Source organism: Zootoca vivipara, chromosome 5 (genome assembly GCF_963506605.1).
Source record: "Zootoca vivipara chromosome 5, rZooViv1.1, whole genome shotgun sequence".
NCBI classification, from domain to species: Eukaryota; Metazoa; Chordata; class Lepidosauria; order Squamata; family Lacertidae; genus Zootoca; species Zootoca vivipara.
Genome location: NC_083280.1, coordinates 24164436 through 24189568, shown reverse-complemented (window position 1 = coordinate 24189568; position 25133 = coordinate 24164436). Strand labels below are relative to the sequence as shown.

The 25133-nt window shown below is 43.1% G+C and overlaps 2 protein-coding genes across 2 annotated transcripts; one reads left to right on the top strand and one right to left on the bottom strand.

Moving 5' to 3' along the window:
- Positions 1-784: 784 nt before the first annotated feature.
- SERP1 (stress associated endoplasmic reticulum protein 1) lies at positions 785-4624 on the bottom strand. Its single transcript, XM_035133184.2, has 3 exons — positions 4401-4624; positions 3957-4032; positions 785-2155 (listed from the first exon to the last, which is right to left on the bottom strand). Exons 1-3 carry the CDS (start codon positions 4482-4484, stop codon positions 2115-2117), a joined length of 201 nt encoding a protein of 66 aa, XP_034989075.1. The 5' UTR covers positions 4485-4624; the 3' UTR covers positions 785-2114.
- A 204-nt stretch (positions 4625-4828) lies between these two features.
- Positions 4829-24746, top strand: EIF2A (eukaryotic translation initiation factor 2A). The gene is made up of 14 exons (XM_035133183.2): positions 4829-5018; positions 6795-6864; positions 7312-7386; positions 8462-8580; positions 10719-10818; positions 11302-11384; positions 13061-13134; positions 13275-13419; positions 14225-14341; positions 15530-16098; positions 21664-21774; positions 21984-22112; positions 23195-23260; positions 24340-24746. Exons 1-14 carry the CDS (start codon positions 4991-4993, stop codon positions 24403-24405), a joined length of 1752 nt encoding a protein of 583 aa, XP_034989074.2. The 5' UTR covers positions 4829-4990; the 3' UTR covers positions 24406-24746.
- Positions 24747-25133: the final 387 nt, after the last annotated feature.

The window sequence follows — 25133 nt, the reverse complement described above, 5'->3', positions numbered from 1 at the left end:
GCCTTCCAACCATGTGATGATGTCACCGGTTGTTGAGGAAGGATTAGCCAATACACCGCTGAACACTGAAATGGACAGAGGGTGGAAAGTGGAAGAGAGACATGGGAGATATCTGTAGCAGTCATACTTCAAAGCTCCCCCAACCCCCCATTTACTTACCTGTGGAGTGGTACAGGAGTTCTTGCTGGGTGTCCTGAGGGTCTTCACAAGTTTTATTCTTAAGTATTTCTCCACAGTTCTCAACATCAACATTCCCTTTGGTGTGCAGGGTGCAAGACAAGAGACAAGAGCTGCATGCGCTGGCATCTGAGAAACGGACTCCATGTTAAGGGTTTCTACACTATTCTATGCGTGCTGTGATTGGCCAGTCTGAATCCCATGCTTCACTGCAGTGATGTGAGTAGAGTGGCAGGAAGACTTTTCTGACTCTCCACTAATAGGAATGTTTTGCTTTACACGAACTCTTTTGTTGGTGTAGCTTAACTCCTTGGTACTCAAGGGTAGAATCTGAGGGACCTGTTCAATTCACACTAAGCCTGCTCCTCCCCCAGTGACACTCACCTTTGACAGCTGTGCCAGCAACTTTGAGTCAACATCAGCAAAACCTTGATGCTGACATTACATCACTAGCATGGGCTATGCAGAAAATCCTAGAGGGCTCAAAAGCTGGCATAAATTGAGCATGCTGCTGTGCCCTTAAGATAACCGTTTTCCCATAAGAATCGCAGGGTTATTCTTACCTGAATAAAGACTTAAGTTAAGGATTTAAAGAAATTAACGCACCTCAGATTTTAAAGTAATTTATTGGAAATAGTTCTTAGATTACAAACAAGCATTTCTCATTTACAGAATGTGCTGACAGCTAATGGTAAGAAATGTAGCCTTCCAGTCACCTGCCCATAAGCAATGCAACCCTGCAAAATTACAGAGTAATTTACCTAGTTAACTTTCCTCTCACGTAGCCCTTTAAGTAGTTTATTTGTGGTCCAATTACCTGTTTGTGAAGGCATTCCCTGGAAGAGTACCCAACCTCATATTTACCTCACTATATTCTGCAACAAGATACTTCAGATGTGTCTACTAGCCTGTGAAATATAACCCACTTACTCTTACATTGTTTTGATTTCTATGAAATTAAAATGCTGTAGGAGTCTTTTAAAAAAAGATTTAAGTCACAGCAATATAAAACTCTGGATTGGTTAACTTATTCAGCTGAACTGGGGAACTATTCAGGATGCAGGCATGTTAGTGCTCTTTGGGTGGGCTATCAAGAACATTATAGTATTGTGGAACAAGTCACCATGTGATGTTTTACACTTAAGTTTCAGTTGCTCCCAAGAAGATTAACCACCCCAAAGAAAGGAATGATGACATGAGAAACACTGACACTCAAGTACAGCATAACAACAATTAAGCATTTTGTAAAACTTCTGGTGCTTTTTAAGACTGAAGAGGTTTGTTCATTTATGTATATGGTCAATTAAACCATTGGTTTTAACTACATTGTTTTATTAAAACAATATTCCAAGAAGCATAGGGTAAGGTCTTCTATCAGAACAATTTGAGACTTATTAAGTTGCCACATGCTAAGGTCAAACTAAGCTACCACATACAGATGTTCTTTTTAGATAAGCAAAAACCACAGCACACATCCATTGACCGAGTTGCTTGAGTGGGCTTTGAACTAGTCATACAATCACTGTTTGATAAGCTTAACTTCTCCATTTTAAATAAAACAACTTCCATTTATACAGAAGAAACATAAGAAAGATCGGTGTTTACATATAATGCAGTCACTATGTATCTACACTGCTTACACTTTAATATACTAACATAAAGCATGGGTTTGATTCACAGAATAAGTAGGTCCACGATTGTAAGTTAACAATAACTCTTTATTGCTTTATACATGTGGTGCTTTTTCAAGGCACTGTGGCATGGACTAAAAAACTTGGAATGACTTGTGAAGGAACCTGGAATGACATATGGTCAACATGGAAAGTTCTTCAGAAGCAAGACGACAGCTAATTTAAATTCCAAGTTATCAAACATCAGGAATGAGAGTTCATAGTTCACAGGAGAAATATAACAATCTTGTTTAAGGATCAGCTCCTTCACATGCCCATTCTGATACTCTGAATAATCTGGAAGATAGCTGCAAAAGGAAACAGGTTTAGATGTTGCTATATTAGAATATATCAAATGATGCACCATTTTAAAGAGTTATGTGTATCAGCATTGTTATATACACCAAGTAAAACGGATTTCAGAAAACCTTTGAACAAGTTCAGCTTGATTTTACTAAGCTGTGTAAGACAGAACATTTTACTACTCCCAATTTTATATAAATATCTTCCAAGAAAGCCACATTAGAAAGACCAAGTGAAGTGTGAAACAATACGGTACCATATGGCATAAACCTTTGCCTGTTTTCTCAGCTGAAATCAACCTATTTTAATTAACAGTTTTGATTTCAGCAATATGACTTCCCACTCAATCCTACACATAATAACTCAGAAGGTAAGTGTGGATAGGAAGGCTGTTTTAAAAGAAAGCAATGGTTGCCAGTGTAAATCTTCCTATTTTCAGCATAGTGTATAAAATTGCTATTGACAGCACACTTATAACCTATTAGTTTAGATCACTGCTTGCTAGGTCAACAACTAAGTAACCACAATAAGTGGGTATAAGCATGACATTTAAAAACAGCTATGAACCCACAATAAGATACTAGTCTCCTCCATTTGTGAAGTAGGCAAACTTCAGACATGTGAATAAAGCCCCTCATTTAAGTAATAATAACTATTATTCTCCTTATCTTATTTGTAACCATCAACACAATTCCTATGGATATAACCATTGGAGCTGATAAGCTTATAGAACTAGGTGAACCATCACATATTATTAACAGTGTTCCCTTACAGCGTTCCGGAAATCTGTTTTGCATACCCTTTCTTTCTTTTTGTGAAGCTCTGTCCTGAGCCACCTGGTGTACCGGAAAAAATTACCTTACTTGCAATTTGGCTATTTAAATGGGTAAGTCTCAAATAGCAAATTCCAAAAGGCCAGCTATATTTGCTGCGCAAACCTGAACACAGGTATATTAGGGAGACAATACCACTGGGATTTGTGGGTCACTTCTGGGAAAACAAGCTTAAGAGAGCATTGAGAAACTAAAATTCTAAGGATGCCTTTATCTTTTGCATGTCCTCATTGCTACAGATGTACATAAAGATCAGTGTGTGTGTGTGGGGGGTGTTATTCAGAAAAAGTGAGCAAATATCACTAGCCCAATCAAGTCAGGCAACGTGTGTGTATGCGTAGAAGGATTCCAATATATTGTCTAGTAATTTTAAGCAGATTTTTTTTTAACAAACCAGCATAGCTATGATGAAAAAGTACCAATGTGAGAACCTAAGAGCTAAACTGGTAACTCCCGGTAACTGAATAAGGTGCAATGGCAGAGTTGCCCATATGGCACTCAACGCCAGCAGCAGCCCTAGGGGTTCACCTTGCCCAGCAAATCCACTACCCCTCTCCAGATGTTTCCGAACACCTGCTCCCCATCCCACCACTTGCGAGATGCAGCGTTGCCCCCCTTTTAGGCGAAAACACCTTCTGCAACTTTTTTTTTCAAAAAAGATGCCTCTTCTACGAGGAGAACCGCCTCCTTCTTCCAGATCACGTCTTGGCAAATATAATCAACAATTTAAGGACCACAAACACAGACACCAGACACAGGGGAACATTGGTGGGGAGCAAACAAGTGTCACCACCAACCAAAAAACTTATTGAGACCAAAAGCAGCTTGTTCACCTTTGCTAACCCAAGACCTTTTGGGCTGGAAGGGGTTTCCCTCTTGAAAAGCACCCCCCACCCCACCCCTAAACAAATCCAATTCCCTTGAAGGAGATGGTGGACAAGGGGCCCAATCCCGCCCAGCTGTCAGCGCTTACCCGATCCGCACACCACGAAGATGAACAAGGCCAGCAGCCAGGGCCCCACCGACGCCTTCTCCTCGGGGGCGTTTCTCTGTGGGAAGAGCCAGCACGTCAGGACGGCTCGGGTGAGGAAGAAGAAGAGGAGGAAGAAGAAAAGGAAGAGGAGGGGGGTTTCTTTCGGGGGCAGGCTGCCCCTCAGCGGCCGGGGGGAGGAGGCCACGATCCCCGCAGTCCCACCCATCCTCCTCTTCCTCCTCGGCCCCTCAGGAACCGGTTAAAGGCGAAGCCCCCCCCTCCCACACAGCCTCCCATCTTCCTCGCGCGTTTCCCCCGGGAATTAACTTGAGAGGCTGCTTCCCACGCGAGGAGCAAACCGGCAGGGGGGGACGGTCGCAGGAGGGCGCTGAGGGGAAGGGGGAGAAGAGGCTTCCGAGGCCTCCTCCGCGAAGGGGCCCCTACCGAGGTCTTGGCCACGTTCCCGCGCTGCGTGATGTTCTTGCTGTGCTTCTCGTTGGCCATCCGGATCCGCTGCTTCGCCACCATCTTGGCCGCCGCCGCCGAAGCTGCTGCCTGACAGACAGACGCCGCGACTGAGCTGTGGCCGCGCTGCTTGTGTGAGGAGGAAGAGGAGGAGGAGGAGGATGAAGCGCGTGAGGGGAAGGGAGGGGGGAAACAGATTGAACTGCCTGTCGCGCTCCCTCCGGCCGAGCCGCCGCGTAAGCAGCAAACTGCCCCTCTCGCAGGCCCCGCCCTTCGAAAGCGGGGAGGCGGAGCCGCCAACCCGGAAGCAACCGCCTCTCTCTTCAGATTTCTCTTCTTCTTCTTGCTCTTGTATTGCCGTCCAACGCTAAAGGAAAGGTGGTCGGGAGAAATGGGCGGAGGCCGCGTGACGTGGGAAACTCACCGCCCCTCCCCTCTCGAGAGGTTGCTACACGTCACCCCGGAAAGAGGCGTCCGCTCTTGAGCTGGCGGAGACGTGTACTGTCCTGAGCCGTGACCTCTCTTTTCCTCCGCGACCCGGAAGGAGAAAAGGTTGGGCCTGGCTCAAGATGGCGCCACCCACGCCGCTTCTGGCAGGTGGGTTGAGAGCTAATCCATAAGTTGGCTGTTTATTAAAAATCTTTTTATTTTTCGATGTAGCGCCGCGTGCATTATGGTGGCTGCTCCGGGGCGCTGCGTGTTGTCCCCATGTCCGTTTCGGCTGGCGGGGTAGCATCCTCGTGCCGGAGTTGCGCGAGCGAAGTCCTGCGCACCACGCAGGGCGATCCTAAAGGTCTCCTGGGGAAGCGCCGTTCCTCAGTAGCGGAGCGCATCCATACACAAGCGGGCGGCTGCTGCTCCTTATGGAATAAGCAGGCGGGGCACATAGCTGTCAAGTTCTCCCTGTTTTTTAAGGGAAATTCCCTTGTGCTGAATAGGCTTCCTCGCGAGAAAAGGGAAAACTTGACAGCTATGGCGGGACAAGACTTCGGGGCGGAAGTCCCGGGGCCCCCTAAGCTAAGCAGAAAGAGCGCACAAGCCTCCCAAGGCGACAGTGCTAGCTTACTGCGCTTTGAAGCAAGTTAAGCATGACACGTTGTCAGCTAAAGGAATTTGTGTGCGCCCCCCCCAAAAAAAATCGTTGTCCAGAGCGAAGAGAGTCCCGGACTTCATCACTGAAGATAGTAACTGAGCTTGATGGACTAATGGCATGGCTTGGTCTAAAGCAAGTTTTTATTAATTTACTTAAATGCAAAAACCTAAAGAGCTTATTGGGGCTTCTTTGAATGCAAGCCTGTATGAGTGTATTGCCTTGCTCAGAGGTAAAAGGCAAGGTACCCAGTGTGGCTTACTCCTACTCAGCATTCCTAGGATCAGGTTCTTAGACATTTTACCTGGGGCTGAGGCCCACTGAGTTTCATAGAGCTTCTCTACCAACGAGAAAAACTGCAGTCTTATCCATCTAGTCTGTGGAGCAAATCCTAAGCGATTTTTCTAATGAGGAAATATGCATTTATAGCAATGATATGGACAGCTGCACATGCTTGGAGAAATTTTGATTTGTATGATCATCTGTGTGACAACTTGTGGTTAACCTATGGTTTGTTAAATAAAACATGGCTTGGTATTGTGTCAACCGGGCTTATGTGAGACTGTCTCTGAAAAATTTCTGGAAACTTCATCTGGTCCAGAATGCAACAGTAAGGTTATTGATAGGTGCCCATTCCAGTGAATGTGTAACTGCCATTTATTTATATTCAATCAACAATTCTAATTCTCCATATAAACTTGGACAGTCATTTTTCTACTTAGTATGCCTAGATATGAGTGAAACACTTCTCTATGCTCACAGCTACTTCACTTATTCCTTTCTAGCATGAATAATCAAATCAGGAAGCCTCTTATTTCACCATCATTTCCCTTTTGCCCAAACCAGGAAACTGGCTACCAACTTCAGAAAAAGCACAGTTTGAAGTTGAGTTTATGACCGTTGCTTGTTCTAAAGCTGCCAAACTATAAAGTTGATTCAGATGAAGTGGGAAACTGTTATTTGAAGGCTTGAGGAGCAAAGTGGCACCTACTAATATTAATATCCCAGCTTATTAATGTGAGGTATAATAATTAACTAAGAGAAGGGGACGACAGAAGACAAGATGGTTGGACAGTGTTCTCGAAGCTACCAACATGAGTTTGACCAAACTGCGGGAGGCAGTGGAAGACAGGAGTGCCTGGCGTGCTATGGTCCATGGAGTCACGAAGAGTCGGACACGACTAAATGACTAAACAACAACAATAATAATTAAAATAGGCTTTTGTTATGTAAACATTAAGTGCTAATTCTATTAGTGTGAAAAAATGCTTCTTTTTTGCTAGTGCGAGGATCTGAAGGACTCTATATGGTGAATGGGCCTCCTTATTTCACAGAGAATACAGCATTTCAAAGGTACTTCACTTTTCTCTATTGTTAAATGCTATTTTAGAATTAGAATTTTATTTATTTATTGAAAGCATTTCTTAAACATTGTAAGCAAAAGCACAACACAAAGACAATAAAGCAGTGTCATAAAAACAAAGATACAACATAGAAAACAGTGAAACACTATAAAAACAAAAAAATCAGTAATAATAGGCTCCAGTGTTATGAGTAAAGGACGACCTGGGCAAGGAGATCTCTTTACAAGGTGGTGGCAACTGATGGATAATGCTTCACATAAATGATCAAAACTACTGTATAGCTAATTGATTAAATTCAGGTGTTAATCAATAACAAGTAAGAATTGGTATACTTACATACTGCTAGAGATATTTATCGAACACAGACTATTAATATTTTTCTATGCATTTTGTGTCATATACTTTAATTGTGATAGAAATGTATTTGTTTTTCCAGGGAGTCTGGGAAAAACAGCAAAGTTTTTGCTTTCAGCAAGGATGGTTCCCTTTTTGCTTGGTGCAATGGAGAACAGTCAGTATAACTCCTTCCTTTTTAAACATTTGTTAAGAAGTTTGGGGGCCTATACAGTATTCAATTGTGCAAAGTGTGTAAAAAATTGCTTGAGGAAATACAAATACATGTATTGTAGGTATGTTCATTCAAAAATAACCTCAGTCAGTTCTCAGTTGAACTTCCTCCCAGGAAGAGTGGACAGGATTAAAGCTTTACCAACACATGCAATTCTATCCAATTTACGCATTGCTTTCCAGATGGTAGGATTAGATTGGTAGGATTGACAGCCTAAAATGCTTGAATCATGGACGCAGTTGGGCAGGCTTAGCTTACTGAAATGCATTGACCTAAGCATGTGTAGGATTGTAGTTTCTGAAACTGAATATCCTCCCCTTTCCATTTTCAATTTGTACATTTCCAAAGATGTTAGTCTGTTTTGTTATTCTTGGAGTATTATATTGCACATGTGTGCCATTCTCAGCAGTTTAGATACCACTTAGCATATAGCAGATGGGACTGTTACTACTGTTTAACCTGAGGCCAGCTCCCCAATCTTACTTTATGCCATTTGGGATGAAGTGTATGGAAGTAGTGTGTGACTAGGCCAAAAATAGAAAGGTTCTCTTATCACAGTCATTTGCAATGTGACTCTTGCATGACTTCAGTCTCGTGGGCATGGTAGTGAAACGTGTGCACACGAGTCATTGAAGGTTTGGAGTTTGGTTGTTACAAACTGAGGATACTTAAGCAGTGGGCCACCTGCAGCCCTCAGCCTTATATGTGACTGTCTGGGAGGGAACAAAATGGTGGGAAAGAGGTGGCAGAGAGAGAAGGGTCGCCCTATCTACCTTTGGCCTTGGATCGGCCTATTGCTGTCATACTATTGCTAGGTTACCCCCAAAGGAATGCAACAACCTTGATTGGGGGGGGGAATTATATTAGTGAAATACTGAACATTATAGTAAATGGAAAAATAGTTATGTATTCTATTAGGTGGTTCCAAAGAGGCCAAATTTGGCACTGAACAGATAAAGCTTGTTATTAATTAACCACCCTGATCAAGCTTTGTTGAAGTTACCTCTTTTGGTTCCAGAGTAAACATCGTGAATGTCACCAGCCACGAGGTGCTGCGTTCTTTTGATCAGCCAAAGACAGTTTGCCTTGACTTCTCTCCAAAGAGCAATGTCCTGGTAACATGGCAGCCCTACACAAGTGAGTACTTCAGGTGTCTGCTCCAGCTTCCTTCAGTGTAAACATGGCTGCAGTCGTGCATGTTGTAAACATTGGAAGATTCATTAAGTACGGCAACCTTTTGTATGTTAGGTATTGTAAGAATACAGAAGAAAAATCAAAAGCTTCCTTCTGAAGTGTCATAGTAATAAGTTACGTATGCTGCTCTTGCCTTTCCTTTTTCTAATTTCTCATTGCTATGCCCTTCAATATAGAGTGCAAGCTCTTCAGGAGAGGGACTTGCCTTTTTCCTTAGGATCCCCCCCCCGTCTTATTCTCTGTTGTTAGTGTCAGCCAGCCTTCCCCAATCTTATGCCCATCAGATCTTTTTGACTCCAGCTCCCATTAGTTGTAGCCAGCATGGCCAATGAGGGCTTATATGTTTGTAAGATTCATTACCTGCTTTTCACCAACGGCGGGTTGCAACAAGTGGAAAGTACAATTATAAAATAGATAAGAATCACTACAATAAAAAATGCAATTTTAAAATAGATAAAAATCACTTCAATTTTGAAACACATAAAACCATTATGCATTGTGATGGGAGCCTCAGCTTCAGGATCTGTGCTTCCAGTGAGCACTCAGGGCTGATTTCCTCAAAATTGGGAAAGGGGTACGACAAGGCTGTATATTGTCTCCCTGCTTATTTAACTTATATGCAGAATTCATCATGCGAAAGGCTGGACTGGATTAATCCCAAACCAGAATTAAGATTGCCGGAAGAAATATTAACAACCTCAGATATGCTGATGAAACAACCTTGATGGCAGAAAGTGAGCAGGAATTAAAGAACCTTTTAATGAGGGTGAAAGAGGAGAGCGCAAAATATGGTCTGAAGCTCAACATCAAAAAAAACTAAGATCATGGCCACTGGTCCCATCACCTCTTGGCAAATAGAAGGGGAAGAAATGGAGGCAGTGAGAGATTTTACTTTCTTGGGCTCCATGATCACGGCAGATGGTGACAGCAGTCACAAAATTAAAAGACGCCTCCTTCTTGGGAGAAAAGCAATGACAAACCTAGACAGCATCTTAAAAAGCAGAGACATCACCTTGCCGACAAAGGTCCGTATAGTTAAAGCTATGGTTTTCCCAGTAGTGATGTATGGAAGTGAGAGCTGGACCATAAAGAAGGCTGATCGCCGAAGAATTGATGCTTTTGAATTATGGTGCTGGAGGAGACTCTTGAGAGTCCCATGGACTGCAAGAAGATCAAACCTATCCATTCTGAAGGAAATCAGCCCTGAGTGCTCACTGGAAGGACAGATCCTGAAGCTGAGGCTCCAATACTTTGGCCACCTCATGAAAAGAGAAGACTCCCTGGAAAAGACCCTGATGTTGGGAAAGATTGAGGACACTAAGAGAAGGGGACGACAGAGGATGAGATGGTTGGACAGTGTTCTTGAAGCAACCAACATGAGTCTGACCAAACTGCGGGAGGCATTGGAAGACAGGAGCGCCTGGCATGCTATGGTCCATGGGGTCACGAAGAGTCGGACATGACTAAACAACAACAACAATCAGAGCCATAGCACAGGGAAAGGATTAACACACACCCTGGAGTTTTTTCCGCTTAAATTGTTCCCCTAAAACTACTGTTAGTTGTGTGGTTGGGGGAGAGAGATATTGCTTGTCTACCCACCCCAGACAGTGGTTTTTAGTTATTGTAATAACTTTTACATACTTTTATGTTTTTCTATACAGTATTGCTGTTTTACTGGTTTTAGTTTTTGGTTTTGTTTTTTTAAAGTTTTAACTATGTATTTTTTTAGACTGCACACTACTATTGAACCATTTATGAACTATTAAGAGGTTTATAAAGGCTTTTAAATAAACTTACGTATTGCATCAGTGGCAGGAACTGAGAATTTTTATTTCAGAAAAAACCTGTTGTGTCTAGGTTTGTTTAAGAAGGAAAATATTTTTTCATACTTACACATACGGGATCAGTGAAAGCTAATGTTAAAGGAAACATCCTGTTTTCTTGTCCTTGTGTGCTAACCTCTAGTATAGCATTCTCTATAAACACATCAAACATGGTCAGGATGTTGTAGATTAGGGAGGGAGACCCACAGCTTACTTTGAAGGCCAACACTGCAATATAAGTTGCTTTTTTTGTAGCTTCTAAAGATGGTGGACCAGGAGTGCCCAATCTTCAACTTTTTGATGTGAATACTGGAAAGTTCTTAAAGTCGTTCATCCAGAAAAAGATGCAGAACTGGTAAGTAGCATTCAGGATAATTTATCATTCACAAAAATGACTTGAAAACTTTTGCACTTGAAGTTGCAGTATCTGGTTTTGTTCTGCAGTTCATAACACAGTATATTTCATTTCAAGCAACCCTGTAGGTGGTGAGCAATATCTGACATCAAAGAAGTAGACTTCTACTCATGCACTAGGACTTCCCTCAAAACAAATCTGCTCCAAAGGGTCCCCTAACCCCCCAGAGCAGGTTTTGGGGGCATGTAGGGGGTGGCAGAGTAAAGAGAGGAAGTATGCCTTTCACTGCACAAGGGAAATCTGTTCTGCTGGTGAGGTGATGTCATGGGATGTCAGCCTATCTTATCAGACCAGGATGAAAGCAGTGGGATAGTTGAAAAATAGCACCAGTAACCATTTCAATACTTTTTTCCTAATTTAATAATTCTTAAACATTTTCAAACCTCGTTTCTAAATCACTTGCCCCCCCTCTCTAACCATTAGGTGTCCTTGCTGGTCAGATGATGAAAGCATATGCGCCAGGAGTGTTAACAATGAACTGCACTTCTTTGAAAACAACAACTTCAGTATGCAAGCCCTTTCTTGTTCTCTAGATAAGCTTTCCCTTTTAGTTTGCCTTTATTTCTCTTGTGTTTTGAGCACCTGCTTTTATCACAGTTGACCCATTCTGGGGAACCATAGTGTTTATTGAGCGCCTTGATACAGTTTTGAAACTCCCTTCTATAGTACAAAATCCACATTGGCTTAATACCTAAGGAATACTTGAATGGATGAAAATTAGAAATAGTTCTTAAAAACGTTTTTAGAGAGTGGTTCTTACAGAGGGGGCAGCAATGCCAGGTAGGTCTGTGAATTAATTGCTCCTGTGGTTTAGCCAGAGATGCATGGAAGATAATGAGAGGCAAAGAGCAACCTTGTGTAAGTTCACTCGGAAGTAAGTCCCACTGTGGTCAATGGAACTTTCTCCAAGGCAAGTGTAAATGGTTGCAACTTGAATGTGGTGATGGAGGCAGATGTGAGGTTGAGTAAACATCTGCCATATGTGATGCATAAGCAGCAACATCACACTGGCAGTGCAGATACACCCATTCGCAATACAGGCTCCAGGTGGACAGTCTTGCACAAGTAGCTTTGCACCCATCACTGAAACTACTTCTGCACCTGAGTTTAACCTGTTGCAGATGCTCTAACCAATCATGAGCAGTGCCTTCCCTAGATGCACTACTTCTGGGGTGTGCAGTGTCTGTACGCTTGGAATTTGCCAAGGCATCAGCAGTAGTGACTCATGCCCAAAGATGGGGCCAGGTGCTGTTTCTAATGTGTAGTTTAAGCATTAAGGGAGGAAGCTGCTTGCCCTTTGGGAAATGTAATGGCATTTGGAGGCAGACTCTCAGGTACATAAAAGAGGTAGGAGCACTTGATTCAACAGTGTGAAGACAGCCTGAAGCAAAACAAACTTACTCAAGAAAAGCCCAAGGACCAAGCACTCTCATGGGGGAACCTTTTGGAGCGATGCAAACCAGAGATGGGTAGGGCCAGAGGCAAAAAGTGGGTCAGGCAACAGGTGTGATCCTTTTGTACGGGCTACATTCCAGCCATGCAAAAGTCAGAAGTTTCTACTCACACCCAAACATTATTCCATCCTCCATACAGGCAAGCAGGAGGTATTAGCATATTTCATGGCATTTTACATCAATGCAAAAACATTTGAGGATGGTGCATTGTAGGTCGGGTGAGGGGTATGGTGTCGGGGGATTTCTGAGAGTCTGGCAGAGGCCTGGAGGGCTATATGCAACTCTTAGGCCTATGGTTCCTCACCTCCACTCAAGAACATAGCTAAGAGAAGAGGGTGGACCACACTTAAGCTAAGGAGCTTCTTTGAGCTGTGCCTGAATGCATGTACAAACTTACTTTTTGAATGCACCCCCTAAAATATAGACAGTTTAGCTGAAAAAGCTTTAAGAGTTGTAGAAAATGTGTTTTGTTGCTCCTATATGTGTGTGTGTATGTGTATGTGTATGTGTATGTGTGTGTGTGTGTGATACACTTGCATCATGCTGTGAGAATATATAGCTTTGGTGTAAATCAATTTTGAAGGGGTTATTCTACTACGTCAAGAAGGCCTTTACCATTATGTGTATGTTTGCTTTTTACTTGCCTCTAGCATAGGCTCATAAGCAGCACAATCGTAACAATTATTTAGGTAACTTTTATTAACCTGAGTAAAATTATGATTTTGCAGGTACAATTGCAAATAAACTTCATTTGCAAAAAGTCACCGATTTTGTGATATCGCCAGGGGACCAGCCAACTAAGGTGCCTCCTTTTGATTTTTATTTCTTCAACAATTTTAATTTCTTAGGAATCCTGAAAAGGATTATGAATTATTCCGCTTCTGTCTTTTGTGCTGCTCTTAAGAATTGTATTACCAAGTTGATTAAATGTTATTGACACAGGTTGCTGTCTATGTTCCTGGAAGCAAAGGAGCTCCATCTTTCGTAAGGCTGTATCAGTACCCAAACTTTGGAGGCCCGCAATCTGCATTGGCCAACAAGAGTTTCTTTAAAGCTGATAAGGTGACGATGCTGTGGAATAGTAAAGGTATAAGAAATTTCAAATTTCCCCTGTCTTTATCTGGCAAGAAGTGAATGTATTGATTCTCTGTGTTCTTCTGTGTAGATAACTAGTGCAAGTGTTTTGTAATTCTAAGTGCTAGTTGCAGTTTTCCTCTATGGCATTTAAACTATACTTGCAGCTATTCTTCCAGTCCCATCCCCTGTAACTCCCAGCATGCAGCAGTCATAGGCACCCTTCCTTGGGAGTACAATCAGACTTGCTTTTGAGTAACAGGCATTACTCGAAAGCCATTGAGACAGGCTAAATTGACAAACAACATGAATTGTGCAAACCTTCCTTTCATTCTAAATGAAGCTTATGCTCCACATGTTCCATATGTACTGCCTGTCTTTAAAAATGTCACAAGGGATACTGTAATAAATGGATGTTTGTAATTCTTTGACCGGTAATGCAGTCTTCGAAGCTTTGACAAGAAAATACAACTACATGGCATATTTTATAGTTCTCCAACAGTACCACATTAATGTGCAGAATTTGGTGCTGAGTGCCTTTTGCACATGCAAAGGAATCTCTTGCTTTGTTTCTGTGAGTTAACTCCAGTCCTTGCACGCTAGGGTTGCTGGTATTCCAGTGAGTTGTACATAGTATACTGGTCAGGAAGCAAACACGTTGGGTGGAGGTGGGTTGTGGCATTACTATAGCAAGGACAGTGACCATGCTGCCCCTGCCATGCATTCCAGTTTCATTTTATTGAACCTTAAAATTAATATCATTGGGTAGTTTGCTTTCTGAAAACATCTAATTATTGTTGGTTTTTATCTCCAAATAGCTACTGCTGTGCTTGTAATCGCTAGTACAGAAGTTGATAAAACGGGAGCATCGTATTACGGAGAACAAAATCTGCATTACATCGCAACGAATGGGGAAAGTGCTGTCGTACAACTACGTAAGTGACTCTCCTAGTAATTGTATAATGAACTGAAAAATCGCCCTCCATATATGCTAAAAACCCTGTAATGCTCTTTGGAAATAAACTTCAGTCTCCTGTGTTTGCTCTAATGACCAACCTTGTACAGATTAAATTCCTTTGGAATGTTTTCGTTTTGACGTTTGTTATCTGAAGTTCTATTAATTCAGAAGAAGTGAGGTAGTATAAGAGTTGGGCTCGAAAGTGCGGATCATAGAGAGGAGATGGGGACAGGATGGAGCACCTAATTCCGTTAAGGAGCCCCCGATTCTTGAATTGGGAACAGAAAGTGGTTAAAACTAGGGCTCCAAATCAGTTTTAGGCCCCAACCCCCAATTGTTGAATTGCTTTTAATCTGTCGCACTTATTATAATTCAACAAATGTATATATTACAAAGCTTAAACAGATCATCCGTCTTGAGCACGTGATAGTTGGGGAGTGACAACTTAAGTAAGAAAAGGGTACCTGTTCGTTTTAAGAAAGTAAAGCCCTCTTAACAGTGTCTGGGCCAGTTGCAATACTTTCAAATGCCCCAATATCCAGAGTGTTTACTACTACTGAGAGTACTCTTTAAATCTGTAAAACATGTAGACCGTTTTAACCTATTAAGGTTTTTAATTGCAATGAATTAACTAAACAAAGAAAAATGTGCAGCCCTTGTGGAATAGCCTTTCAGGGCTAATCCTGCTGAAAGGAACTTGGGCAGTGTTCTGGCCACTGAATAAGGTGGTGTTTCTCTCATCACGTGGCCAGGCTACTCGCTGGCTGCTGCTCCTCAGTAGTGTCAGGAGAGATGCGGTTAACCTGCTGCGGTAGAATAATTACAGCCTAATGTAGGCCTGCGTAACTTATGTACTTCCAAGCCTAATATAGCCCAGCAGGCATACAGTGTGGTGTCTAGATGCTTGACAATCTACAGACAAATACACACCTTCAGTGTGTGTGTGTGTGCGTGTGCAATCCAAAAGAGGTAGCAAAAGAGGGATTATTGAGTCACTCTGCTAAGGAACAATAGGGCTGTTTTCAGCTTCACAGGTTGTGGTGGCCTGTACTTGTTAAGAGAAGCTATCATGACTTGTAACTATTCTGCAAAATCGATTCCTCCTTCCTCAGGCACATGTAGATAACAGTTAAAAGAAACTTCGACTTCTTTCTTTTTCCTCTAGCAAAAAATGGTCCTATTTATGATGCAACCTGGAGCCCCAATTCCGCAGAGTTTTGTGTCGTCTATGGTTTTATGCCTGCCAAGGCTACAATCTTCAATCTGAAATGCGACCCTGTGTTTGACTTTGGAACCGGCCCACACAATGCTGCCTACTACAGCCCTCAAGGACACATCTTAGTCTTAGCTGGATTTGGGAATCTCAATGGGCAACTGGACGTGTGGGACGTTAAAAACTACAAACTCATTTCGAAACCACAGGCCTCGGATTCCACGTACTTTGCCTGGTGCCCCGATGGGGAACATATTGTAACAGCTACATGTTCTCCAAGGCTACGGGTTGGGAATGGGTACAAGATCTGGCATTACACAGGCCCTGTCCTATACAAGTATGAAGTCCAGCAGAACGCAGAACTTTGGCAAGTTGCCTGGCAACCCTTTTTGGATGGCGTCTTTCCAGCGAAGGCGGTAACATATGCTGTTCCGAGCAAAGTGCCGAACGATGAGCCCAAGGCTGCCCAAGCTTACAGGCCCCCAGCTCTGAGAAACAAACCTGTGACTAGCTCTAAACTTGTAAGTAACTGTTGCCTCTGTTGTAAAATGTCTTGCTGAAAAATGTCTTTGCAGCTCTGGGAAAGGGTAGGGGGCACGATATTAAATCCAGTCCTTTGTTCTTCCGCTTCAACAGACAATTAGCACTATTGAAGACCATTTAACTAGGACTTTGCAAATGCCAAGATTGGATTCCCCTACCCACTTGCCCCACCCAACTATAATCCTGTATTGTTTATAAAAGCAGCTGAGGTACACATAATATAGGAAAGGTATATGTAAGCACTGGTTTGCACAAGTGCTTTTCTGCTGTCAGATCAGTACGTGGTTGTTTTTTAAGTCTATGGGAGTAAAGGCAGACTAATCTTAAATATTTCTTTTCAAATAGGCTGTGCAACTGAAGTACAGTAACTTCTTCCCTCACCTAAAAAAGTGGCACATTAAGCCTTTATAATTTTAACATATAGTTCATATTTCCAAAACAAATAAATGTATTTCTGTGAAAATGCTCCTGTTTTTAAATAGATTTTGGCTCTTTCGGGCAAATCAGGCTGTAAACCTTAATAAAGCATACCAACTACTATTGAAGGAGGCCCTGCTGGCACAGCACCATAATAGACACTTGGTATAGCTGTGCCATGTAGCCATTTTTATTTTTTAAAGAATGAATATGGTTGTGATTTAATCCCACAAATTTGTTACCAGATGCTTTGAATTTGTTTGTACATTATCTGCAGCACTTCTTCTGAATTCTTCTTTACTACCGTAGTTTCTCATCCCTGAAATCATAGAATTGTAAGAGTTGGAAGGGACCTCAAGGGTCATCTAGTTGAATCCCCTGCAATATTGGAATCTCAGCTAAAGCATCCCTGACAGATGGCCATCCAAGCTCTGCTTAAAAAACCGCAATGAAGCAGAGTCCACAATCTCCCGAGGGAGTCCCTTCCATTGTCGACCAGCTCTTACCATCAGAAAGTTCTTCCTGATGTTTAGTCAGAATTTCCTTTCTTGTAGCTTGAATCCATTGGTTCGTGTCCTACCCTCTGGAGCAGAAGAAAACAAGCTTGCTCTATCATTCGTCCTCCCTATTGCTGCATCATAGGAGCCTGTTCCATGACCAAGCAGTATCCCTGTTGTGTCGCAGGGAGAGAGGGGCTCACAGGAGATGCCATTTGCACAAGGAGATTCTGGTAATTGGCCTCTCTTTCCCATGAGGATTAAACAGTTATGACCATATCCCTGATGGGTTCTGACACTAATGGGGGTTTATTAAGCAAGCATCCCGTGGATTGCTCACATTTCAATAGTGGAGAAGGGGAAAGCACCTCCTGCAACATTTTAAAGACTTGAGATGACAGATTGAAAGGAAAGTTAAAGAAAAGTGGCAGTAACTAAGCTTGATGGCAAATTAGGTTTTATCCTTTTATAGTAGTACTAGTGGAATTCAGCCCGTTAAAATAAACGGGCGCTAGAACAGATTTTATTGTTTTTTAGTGTGCAAAGCAAAGAGGAACGGGTGTGCAGCCCCGCCGAAGCGGCGGCTGTGGGAGGGGCTAGCCGCCCCCCCCCACGCGCCGCCGCCACAGAAAGAGGCCGAATTGCGGTCTTCTTCTGGGCGCCCGCTGCCCAGCTGGGCTCAGCGGATCGCCCCAATGAAGCGGCGGCTGTGGGAGGGGCTAGCCGGCCCCCCCACGCGCCGCCGCCGCCACAGAAAGAGGCCGAATTGCGGCCTTCTTCTGGGCGCCCGCTGCCCAGCTGGGCTCAGCGGAGCGCCCCAACGAAGCGGCGGCTGTGGGAGGGGCTAGCCGGCCCCCCCCACGCGCCGCCGCCACCACAGAAAGAGGCCGAATTGCGGCCTTCTTCTGGGCGCCTGCTGCCCAGCTGGGCTCAGCAGAGCGCCCCAACGAAGCGGCGGCTGTGGGAGGGGCTAGCCGCCCCCCCCACGCGCCGCCGCCACAGAAAGAGGCCGAATCGCGGCCTTTTCTTGGGCGCCCGCTGCCCAGCTGGGCTCAGCGGAGCACCCAGACTAAGCGGATTAAACGGTAGGCGGGGGGGGGAGCGCGCGCGTGTGCGCGTTCTGTCTCTCCGTCCAATCCCTGTGTCTCTGGGGTACATGCGCAGTACCCCAGGGACACACGGGACACAGGGACTGGACGCAGGGACACTTGCATATTATTATATAGGATGAGGAATTAATTCCTCAGGGCTTACTTCTGAACAGCTGCAACCCTGTTAGCAGTCACTAAAAATATTATACAAGAGCAGTACTATTCATTGCGGTGAAATATCATTTTCTTCCTAACATAATAACCTCTCAAAACTTGTTTGGGACACACATGCAAATTGGTACCATGTATACAGGCTGCAGTGCTTTTCCACAGCTGCCAGCATGCAGAGTTCTGGCTTTGACTCCAGAGTCCTTCATTCACTTGTTGGATTTTTGCCTATCTGGAAGATGTTTAAGGCACTGATACCCTACCAAAATATGAGAACCCTAGGTTACGACGTCAAAGATACCATGGAGCTGATATTTCCTAGTATAAATGGGAAACTATAATGCTTGCGGATGTCATGCAAGAACACAGACTCGAAGGCACGATACATTTCAAGCAGAATCTGAGTTGCAGTAACTGAATCGCAGTAGCTGTCTAAAGAATAATATGCTGTGCTTTTCTTTTTCTTATCTGTTCGGGTACTGCCGATAGCTCTTATCTCTCTAGCCCAGCTGCATCCTCAGTTATAGGGCTGAAGCTCAGCTGTTAGAGCATGAGACTTTTAATCTCAGGGTCATGGGTTCAAGCCCAGTGTTGGACAAAAGATTCCTGCATTTCAGAGGGTAGATTAGCCTTGTGGCCTCTTCCAGCTCTACAATTCTATGATTCTGTGATTTACGGGTTGTGTCAGCTCACATACAGAGTCACTACTACGCCTTCATCTCAAATGTAAGGTCTCGTCGCTTTTCCCGCCCAGGCATTACAGGTTTTTCCCTCCTATATTTATTTGCACAAAATTACCCTTGGGTATTTTTTTCCTTCCCTGTTTTTCATGTGAGGTGCCAATGCATTCCTTAACCGCAGTTGAGATAGGAGAGGAGAATTTGTTCTAGGAAGGTAGTCCCATAGTTCTTCATCTCCTATCTATAAGGTATGGGAAACCTATACAGTGGTACCTCTACTTACGAATTTAATGCGTTCCAAACGCACATTCGTAAGTCGAAATTTTTTTAAAGTCGAATCCCATAGGAATGCATTGGGAGAAAAAAATCGTAAGTCGAAGCAACCCTATTTAAAAATTCATAAGTAGAAAAAAACCCTATCTAAACCGCATCCAAGATGGCGGACGGAGCTCAATTCGTAAGTAGAAACATTCGTAAGTAGAGTTATTCGTAAGTAGAGGTACCACTGTATTACATCTGCATTTGCCTTTTATGTAGAGAGTCATTAATCTATTTTCCTTTCAGTATTCAAAAACAGATTTGAGAACATAGCTCTTTATTTCCTCTTTCTTATTTTCTTTTTGAAAGAGCGTAATCTGAGACTACCAGCAGTGAAAGGAGTGTTGGTTTCTCCCACACTGCTGGTCATTGCAAGTGACTTATTTCTTACTAACTTCATAAGCACAGTTAATAAGAGGTTTGTTACGAAAGAAGGCTGATGTAATCCTAACCGCATGTGATAGAGGAACAAAACTGGTCAGTGAGAAACATTTTAAGGTGTGTAGCGTGTGTTAAAACTAAGTTGCTCATAGCACAGTCAACTCTAATACATGTCCACTCGGAATTAAGTTCCATTAAGTTCATTGGGGTCTTCCCATAGTTAAGTGGGTGTTAATTAGGGGGCTGCCGACTAGGAATCAAGTAACATTAGGGGATTTAACCTACTTGATACATTAAAAATTAAGCTGCACAATGAAGAGGGGGAAAGCTCTTGCCTTTATTATTTTATTAAGATTTAAAGGTGTACCTGAACCCAGCCCCTTGCCCCCCAAAAGAGGTAGAACATTCATAGTTCTGACTGCAATACTGAAATACCAGTAGTGCAGTCTTTAATCCCTCACTTGGTTGCCACAGGCAAGTCTGGCATTCCCTCTAGGTGAGCAAACAGGCTTGTGAAGGAGAAACCGAGCCCTCTCTTTCGCTTTTGCCAGCTGCTTGGATTCTGTACTGGTTGTGTAAGTAATGAAGCCCTTTCCTCGAAAGGCAGCGTGGAAGCAGAAGGCTGGTGAAGAAGAGACTTAGCACCCTCTTCCTCCTTCCTGAGATTACTGCACTTACTGACTGCAGATTTTTATACCAGCCTGGTTTTTTTTACTCATAAGATGGTTGTCTCTTGCAAGCCAAAGATGATGGGTAGAAACATTTGGAAGGTTAGTAATAAGGCTGCAGTAGTGGAAATGAAACAAGCAAATGAAACACAAAAGCAAAAAAACAAGAAGAGAACTGTTCTCCCCCACCCGCCTGGGCTCTCTGTATTGAAATGGATGCTCCAAATGTTTTCACTTCCCATGCACAGAAGCAATACTTACGCAATAAATTCTGTGGAATCCTTGTGCATGATATAGATTGAGAATGACTAGCTGGTTGTCTATAGGCCACGGGTGGCCCATAAAAGGATTGATCTATTCTTTGGCAAGTTGACCAACTTTTTAATCAAGGTGGAATAAAAAACTGGACATGTAAGGAATAATTGTTTTCAAAATGTGTGTGTGTGTGTGTGTGTATGTGTGTGTGTGTGTGTGTGTGTGAGAGAGAGAGAGAGAGAGAGAGAGAGAGAGAGAGAGAGAGAGAGAGAGAGAGAGAGAGAGGAAACAGAATGACAAACATTTCACACTTCAGTGTTGTGTCTATAACAGGCACCCCCAAACTTCGGCCCTCCAGATGTTTTGGACTACAATTCCCATCTTCTCTGACCACTGGTCCTGTTAGCTAGGGATCATGGGAGTTGTAGGCCAAAACATCTGGAGGGCCGCAGTTTGGGGATGCCTGGTCTGGTCTATAACATGTCATTCTCAAGCATGGCTGAGCATGTGCTCTGTGTAACGGAGAAGCCCTTCTTGCAAGGAGGTGCTGATTTTCTAACTGAGCCTAACCAACCACAAAAGTTGCTTTCTGTGACATAAGCTCACCACCATAAGCTTAACAACTTTATAGTGGATAGAAGGATTCTGGGAGTACCAAACTTTGTGAACCCTGAAACAGATAATCACAACTGACTAATGCACATGCGCACACACAGTCATAGGTGACAATCTACATGGGTTTCACACAATTTCTTAACATGGAAGAGAGTCCTCTTGTGTAGGGCTGAGATGGAGAACGTGAGACCCTCCAGATGTTCGCTGGACTACAACTCCCATCATAATTGATGATGTTGGCCATGGCTGATGGGAGTTGGAGTTTGACCACATCTGGTAGGGCCACAGGTTTCCCATCCGTAGTGTAGGGGTTGTGTAGTTGTGGCATTGCTATAAGACTTGTGGCATATGTGAACATAAAAAACAACTGCAGCACAAGCCCCTCTTATCAGGCAGCAGATAATTATGTGTGGGTTTTCTTATGGTAATTTTGTCGTCTTTGCTTTCTCTTAGCATGAGGATGAACCACCACAGAACATGAGACCAAAAAATGGCGATAAACCTTTATCTAAAACAGCACTCAAAAATCAAAGGAAGCACGAGGCAAAGAAAGTTGCCAAACAGGTATGGCTGCTGCTTCAGTTCTCTTGAGCAAACTGTTGCATTCACATTTTCTAAACCTGTTTACCATTACCCTGAACAGAGCCAAAGCGTGCTGAATTCCAACATTCTGGAGAGCTTAACATGTATACCATTCGTGCAAATGTCCCATGGGGTTGTATACGACAGACATTGTTGCAGATGATGATTTAATTTGTTGGGTTTTTTTACAGGAGGCCAGAGCTGAAGGGAGCCAGGAAGTTACTCCAGCCGCACCAGTACAGAATGCATCACAGAATGCGGCTCCCTCCATAACATCAGGAGATCCTGAGGTTGATAAGAAGATAAAGAACCTGAGGAAGGTGAGGAGCTTTTCTAATGAAGAAGCTTGTCTGTTCTGGCAAAAGGTCTTCTCTCTAGCACCATCCCCCAGTACCTAACAGCTGCCACTTCTCTCACCATCTAACTTTTAAAAATTTTTCCCTATGTTAGTTCAATGCATGGTGCACAATAAGGGCTATTAGGTATAAAACCAATGTTCCCCAAGACAGCCAAAGTCCTCCAGTCTCTTCCCTTTTGTATCAGACTAGCGTGACAGGCTAGATGAGAAGTCCTGTGAGTGCCAAAAGTAGGGAAAATGCAGCAGATACATATGCAAGTATCATCATCATCATCATCATCATCATAGTATTATAAAAAGATGGGAACCTGTAAAATTGAGGAGAGCAGTGGTGCAGAGGGGTGATCAGCTCTTCATTGCTACCCGCCCCCCAATCAAAATGGTCCGCCAGCTCCTCTCCTTTCTGGAGCAGAAACGTTATAGGATGGGAAGCATCTGGAAGAGCAATTTTAAGTTAGGATAGGCACAATGTCCTTATCTAGATATGCTCTCTGATCTTGCAATAAACCAGGCATAGGCAAACTCAGCCCTCCAGATGTTTTGGGACTACAGCTCCCATCATCCCTGACCACCGGTCCTGTTAGCTAGGGGTGATGGGAGTTGTAGTCCCAAAACATCTGAAGGGCCGAGTTTGCCTATGCCTGCAATAAACGAATGTGGCACAAAATCCTTTACATTCAGCAGCCACCACTCCAGGGTGCAGAGCAGCAATCTATATGACAGCTGTTGCTCTCAATAGAGTGCTTGAACCTACCATATCTCCTTTAGGAAAGCAAGAAATCAGTGTGCATTTTAATCACTCAGCTGCCCGCTTGCTGATCTGTGGTTTGGGCTGCACAGCTCAGGCTCTCTCTGTGCTGTTTACACTTTTCCGCAGGGAAAAATAAGTTTCAAAGTAGTGTGAAGGCATCCATGACCTTGAGGATAATGATTAGGGAACGGTAAAGGGCACTTCCTCTCTCTCCTCCCCCACCCGCCAAAAAATTCTTACAGCATAAATATTCAAATGTTGTCTTAAGACGTGGTTTTTTTCCACCACTGCAGAAACTAAAAGCAATTGAACAGCTGAAGGATCAGGCTGCTACAGGCAAACAGCTAGAGAAAAACCAGGTATGCCTATTCATAGATTATTCTATTTTTAGGGATGGCTTGTACAGCACGTTAAAAGTACTAAAATGTACTATTAGTACATTGTAAATGTAAAAAAGCACTATTCTGTTTTCTTCTGAAAACAATTAAAAAAGCCAGAAACAAAGGCTCTGAACTTATTTGAATGTGCTCCTATTAAAGTTGCAATGTGTAGTGTGGGACTAAAGACAGAAGTCATGACCTAGAACCTCTTGAATGCACGGGACTCTCCTTCCCACACATGGCAGGCAGACGTCTTGAAATGAATGGTGTTTGTAAGCACATGAGATGAGCCCTGCTGGATTGGACCAAAGCTCCATCTAGCCCATGTATGAGAACCCTCGGGCCCCCCAGGTGTTGCTGAACTACAACTTGGTGCCGCCACTGACGGGGAGAAACCAAAGGGGGTCATCCCTTTGGGGATGGAACAAATGCGTGGGCCAGCCCCCTTGTGCTACGATTGCTGTTCTAATGGGGATGGGTTTTTTAACTTGAGTGGGTGCTGTTTTATTTGGTTGGGTGGGGTGGTTTAAAATTGTTTTTAAATGTTATATGTTGATTTGCATTTTGCATTTGTGGGCTGGGGTATTGTTTAGGGGCCTTTGTTGGGGTCCCTTTTCTTAGCTTGTATACTTTAGTATAGTTAGTTGTTTAAATTATTTTCATTATGTATTTTGTGCTTTTCGTGTTGTAACTTTTTGTTGTGATCTGCTCCGAGACTGTGGGTATAGGGCGATATACAAATTTAATAAACAGCAACAATTCCCATCAGCCCCAGCAAGCATGGTCAGGGGCCAGGGATGATGTCAGTTGTGGTTCAGCAACATCTAGAGGGCCCAAGGGTCTCCACACCTGTTCTAGCCCAACAACCTGTTTTTATTAGTGGCTAGGAAACCCACTGGCAGGCCATGAAAGTAAGTTTTCTGACATAGTTCCTGTGGAGCCCTAAAGCATTGAAACATGGACATTCCGTTTGGCTGCTGCGACTGAGAGCCATTGATAATTTTTCCTTTGCCTGTGCTAAGTTGTATCTGATGGTGTCTTCTGTGTATGTGTCCTAGTTGGAGAAAATTCAGAAAGAGGCTGCCCTCCTTAAGGAGCTGGAAGAGTTGGAGCTGGGTGTTTAGAAAGAAGACAGATGAAACTCACGGGTTCGTTCTGTAGAATCATTTAATAATAAAAGACTGAAAATGCTCATTTAAAAACACTATACACAGCTACATTTTTATTTCCTTGTCCCTAATATATGGATACATGTAAAAATTTTGAGCAGAAGTATTGTAAATCAAAATGAGGCAAAAAATTTGCTGTGATTCCAAAATGGTATTACTGAACTAAATAAAGTACAGTGGGTCCCTCTATTTACTCTTTGGCCAGATAACATAGAAGTGACCCTTATGTAATAAGAAGATTGTAGAATATAATAAAAAGCATTTTCCATTTAATAAAGATTTTGGTGTTCTCTTTATAGGTCTTGCATGTTTCTAACCTGGTGTATTTCTGTTTCAGTGTGACTTTTTGTGGATTGAGAGACATTTTCCTAGATACTGGGATTTCAATCAATCAATCAATCATACACCTTATTGCACTAGCCAAAGGCCATGGCATCATTCACAAAGGAAACAAAATAAAAACTACAATAACCGTAAAAACCATAAAAACAGGGATTTCAATTTCTCTCTCTCGGTACAAGAATGTCACAATTGAGAAAAGGGATTGAGTGTAAAAGAAAAAGGACATGTCCCTTCTCTGAATTGGAGACAGGTGGGATTCATGAACTCCCTGATGAAAAGGGAAGAAGTTTTACCTTTCTGGAAACCCCAGTTCCAAATCAATTAGAAGTAAATGTCTGAAC

Bases quoted from the DNA above. Each gene is read 5' to 3' on its own strand.
- SERP1 (XM_035133184.2), bottom strand. From the start codon at position 4,484: ATGGTGGCGAAGCAGCGGATCCGGATGGCCAACGAGAAGCACAGCAAG. The intron at 4,033-4,400 runs GTAGGGGCCCCT...CTCTTCCCACAG, and splicing joins GGAACGTGGCCAAGACCTCG to AGAAACGCCCCCGAGGAGAA. The intron at 2,156-3,956 runs GTAAGCGCTGAC...TTCCTTTTGCAG, and splicing joins CTTCGTGGTGTGCGGATCGG to CTATCTTCCAGATTATTCAG.
- EIF2A (XM_035133183.2), top strand. From the start codon at position 4,991: ATGGCGCCACCCACGCCGCTTCTGGCAG. The intron at 5,019-6,794 runs GTGGGTTGAGAG...CTTTTTTGCTAG, and splicing joins ACCCACGCCGCTTCTGGCAG to TGCGAGGATCTGAAGGACTC. The intron at 10,819-11,301 runs GTAAGTAGCATT...TCTAACCATTAG, and splicing joins CAGAAAAAGATGCAGAACTG to GTGTCCTTGCTGGTCAGATG.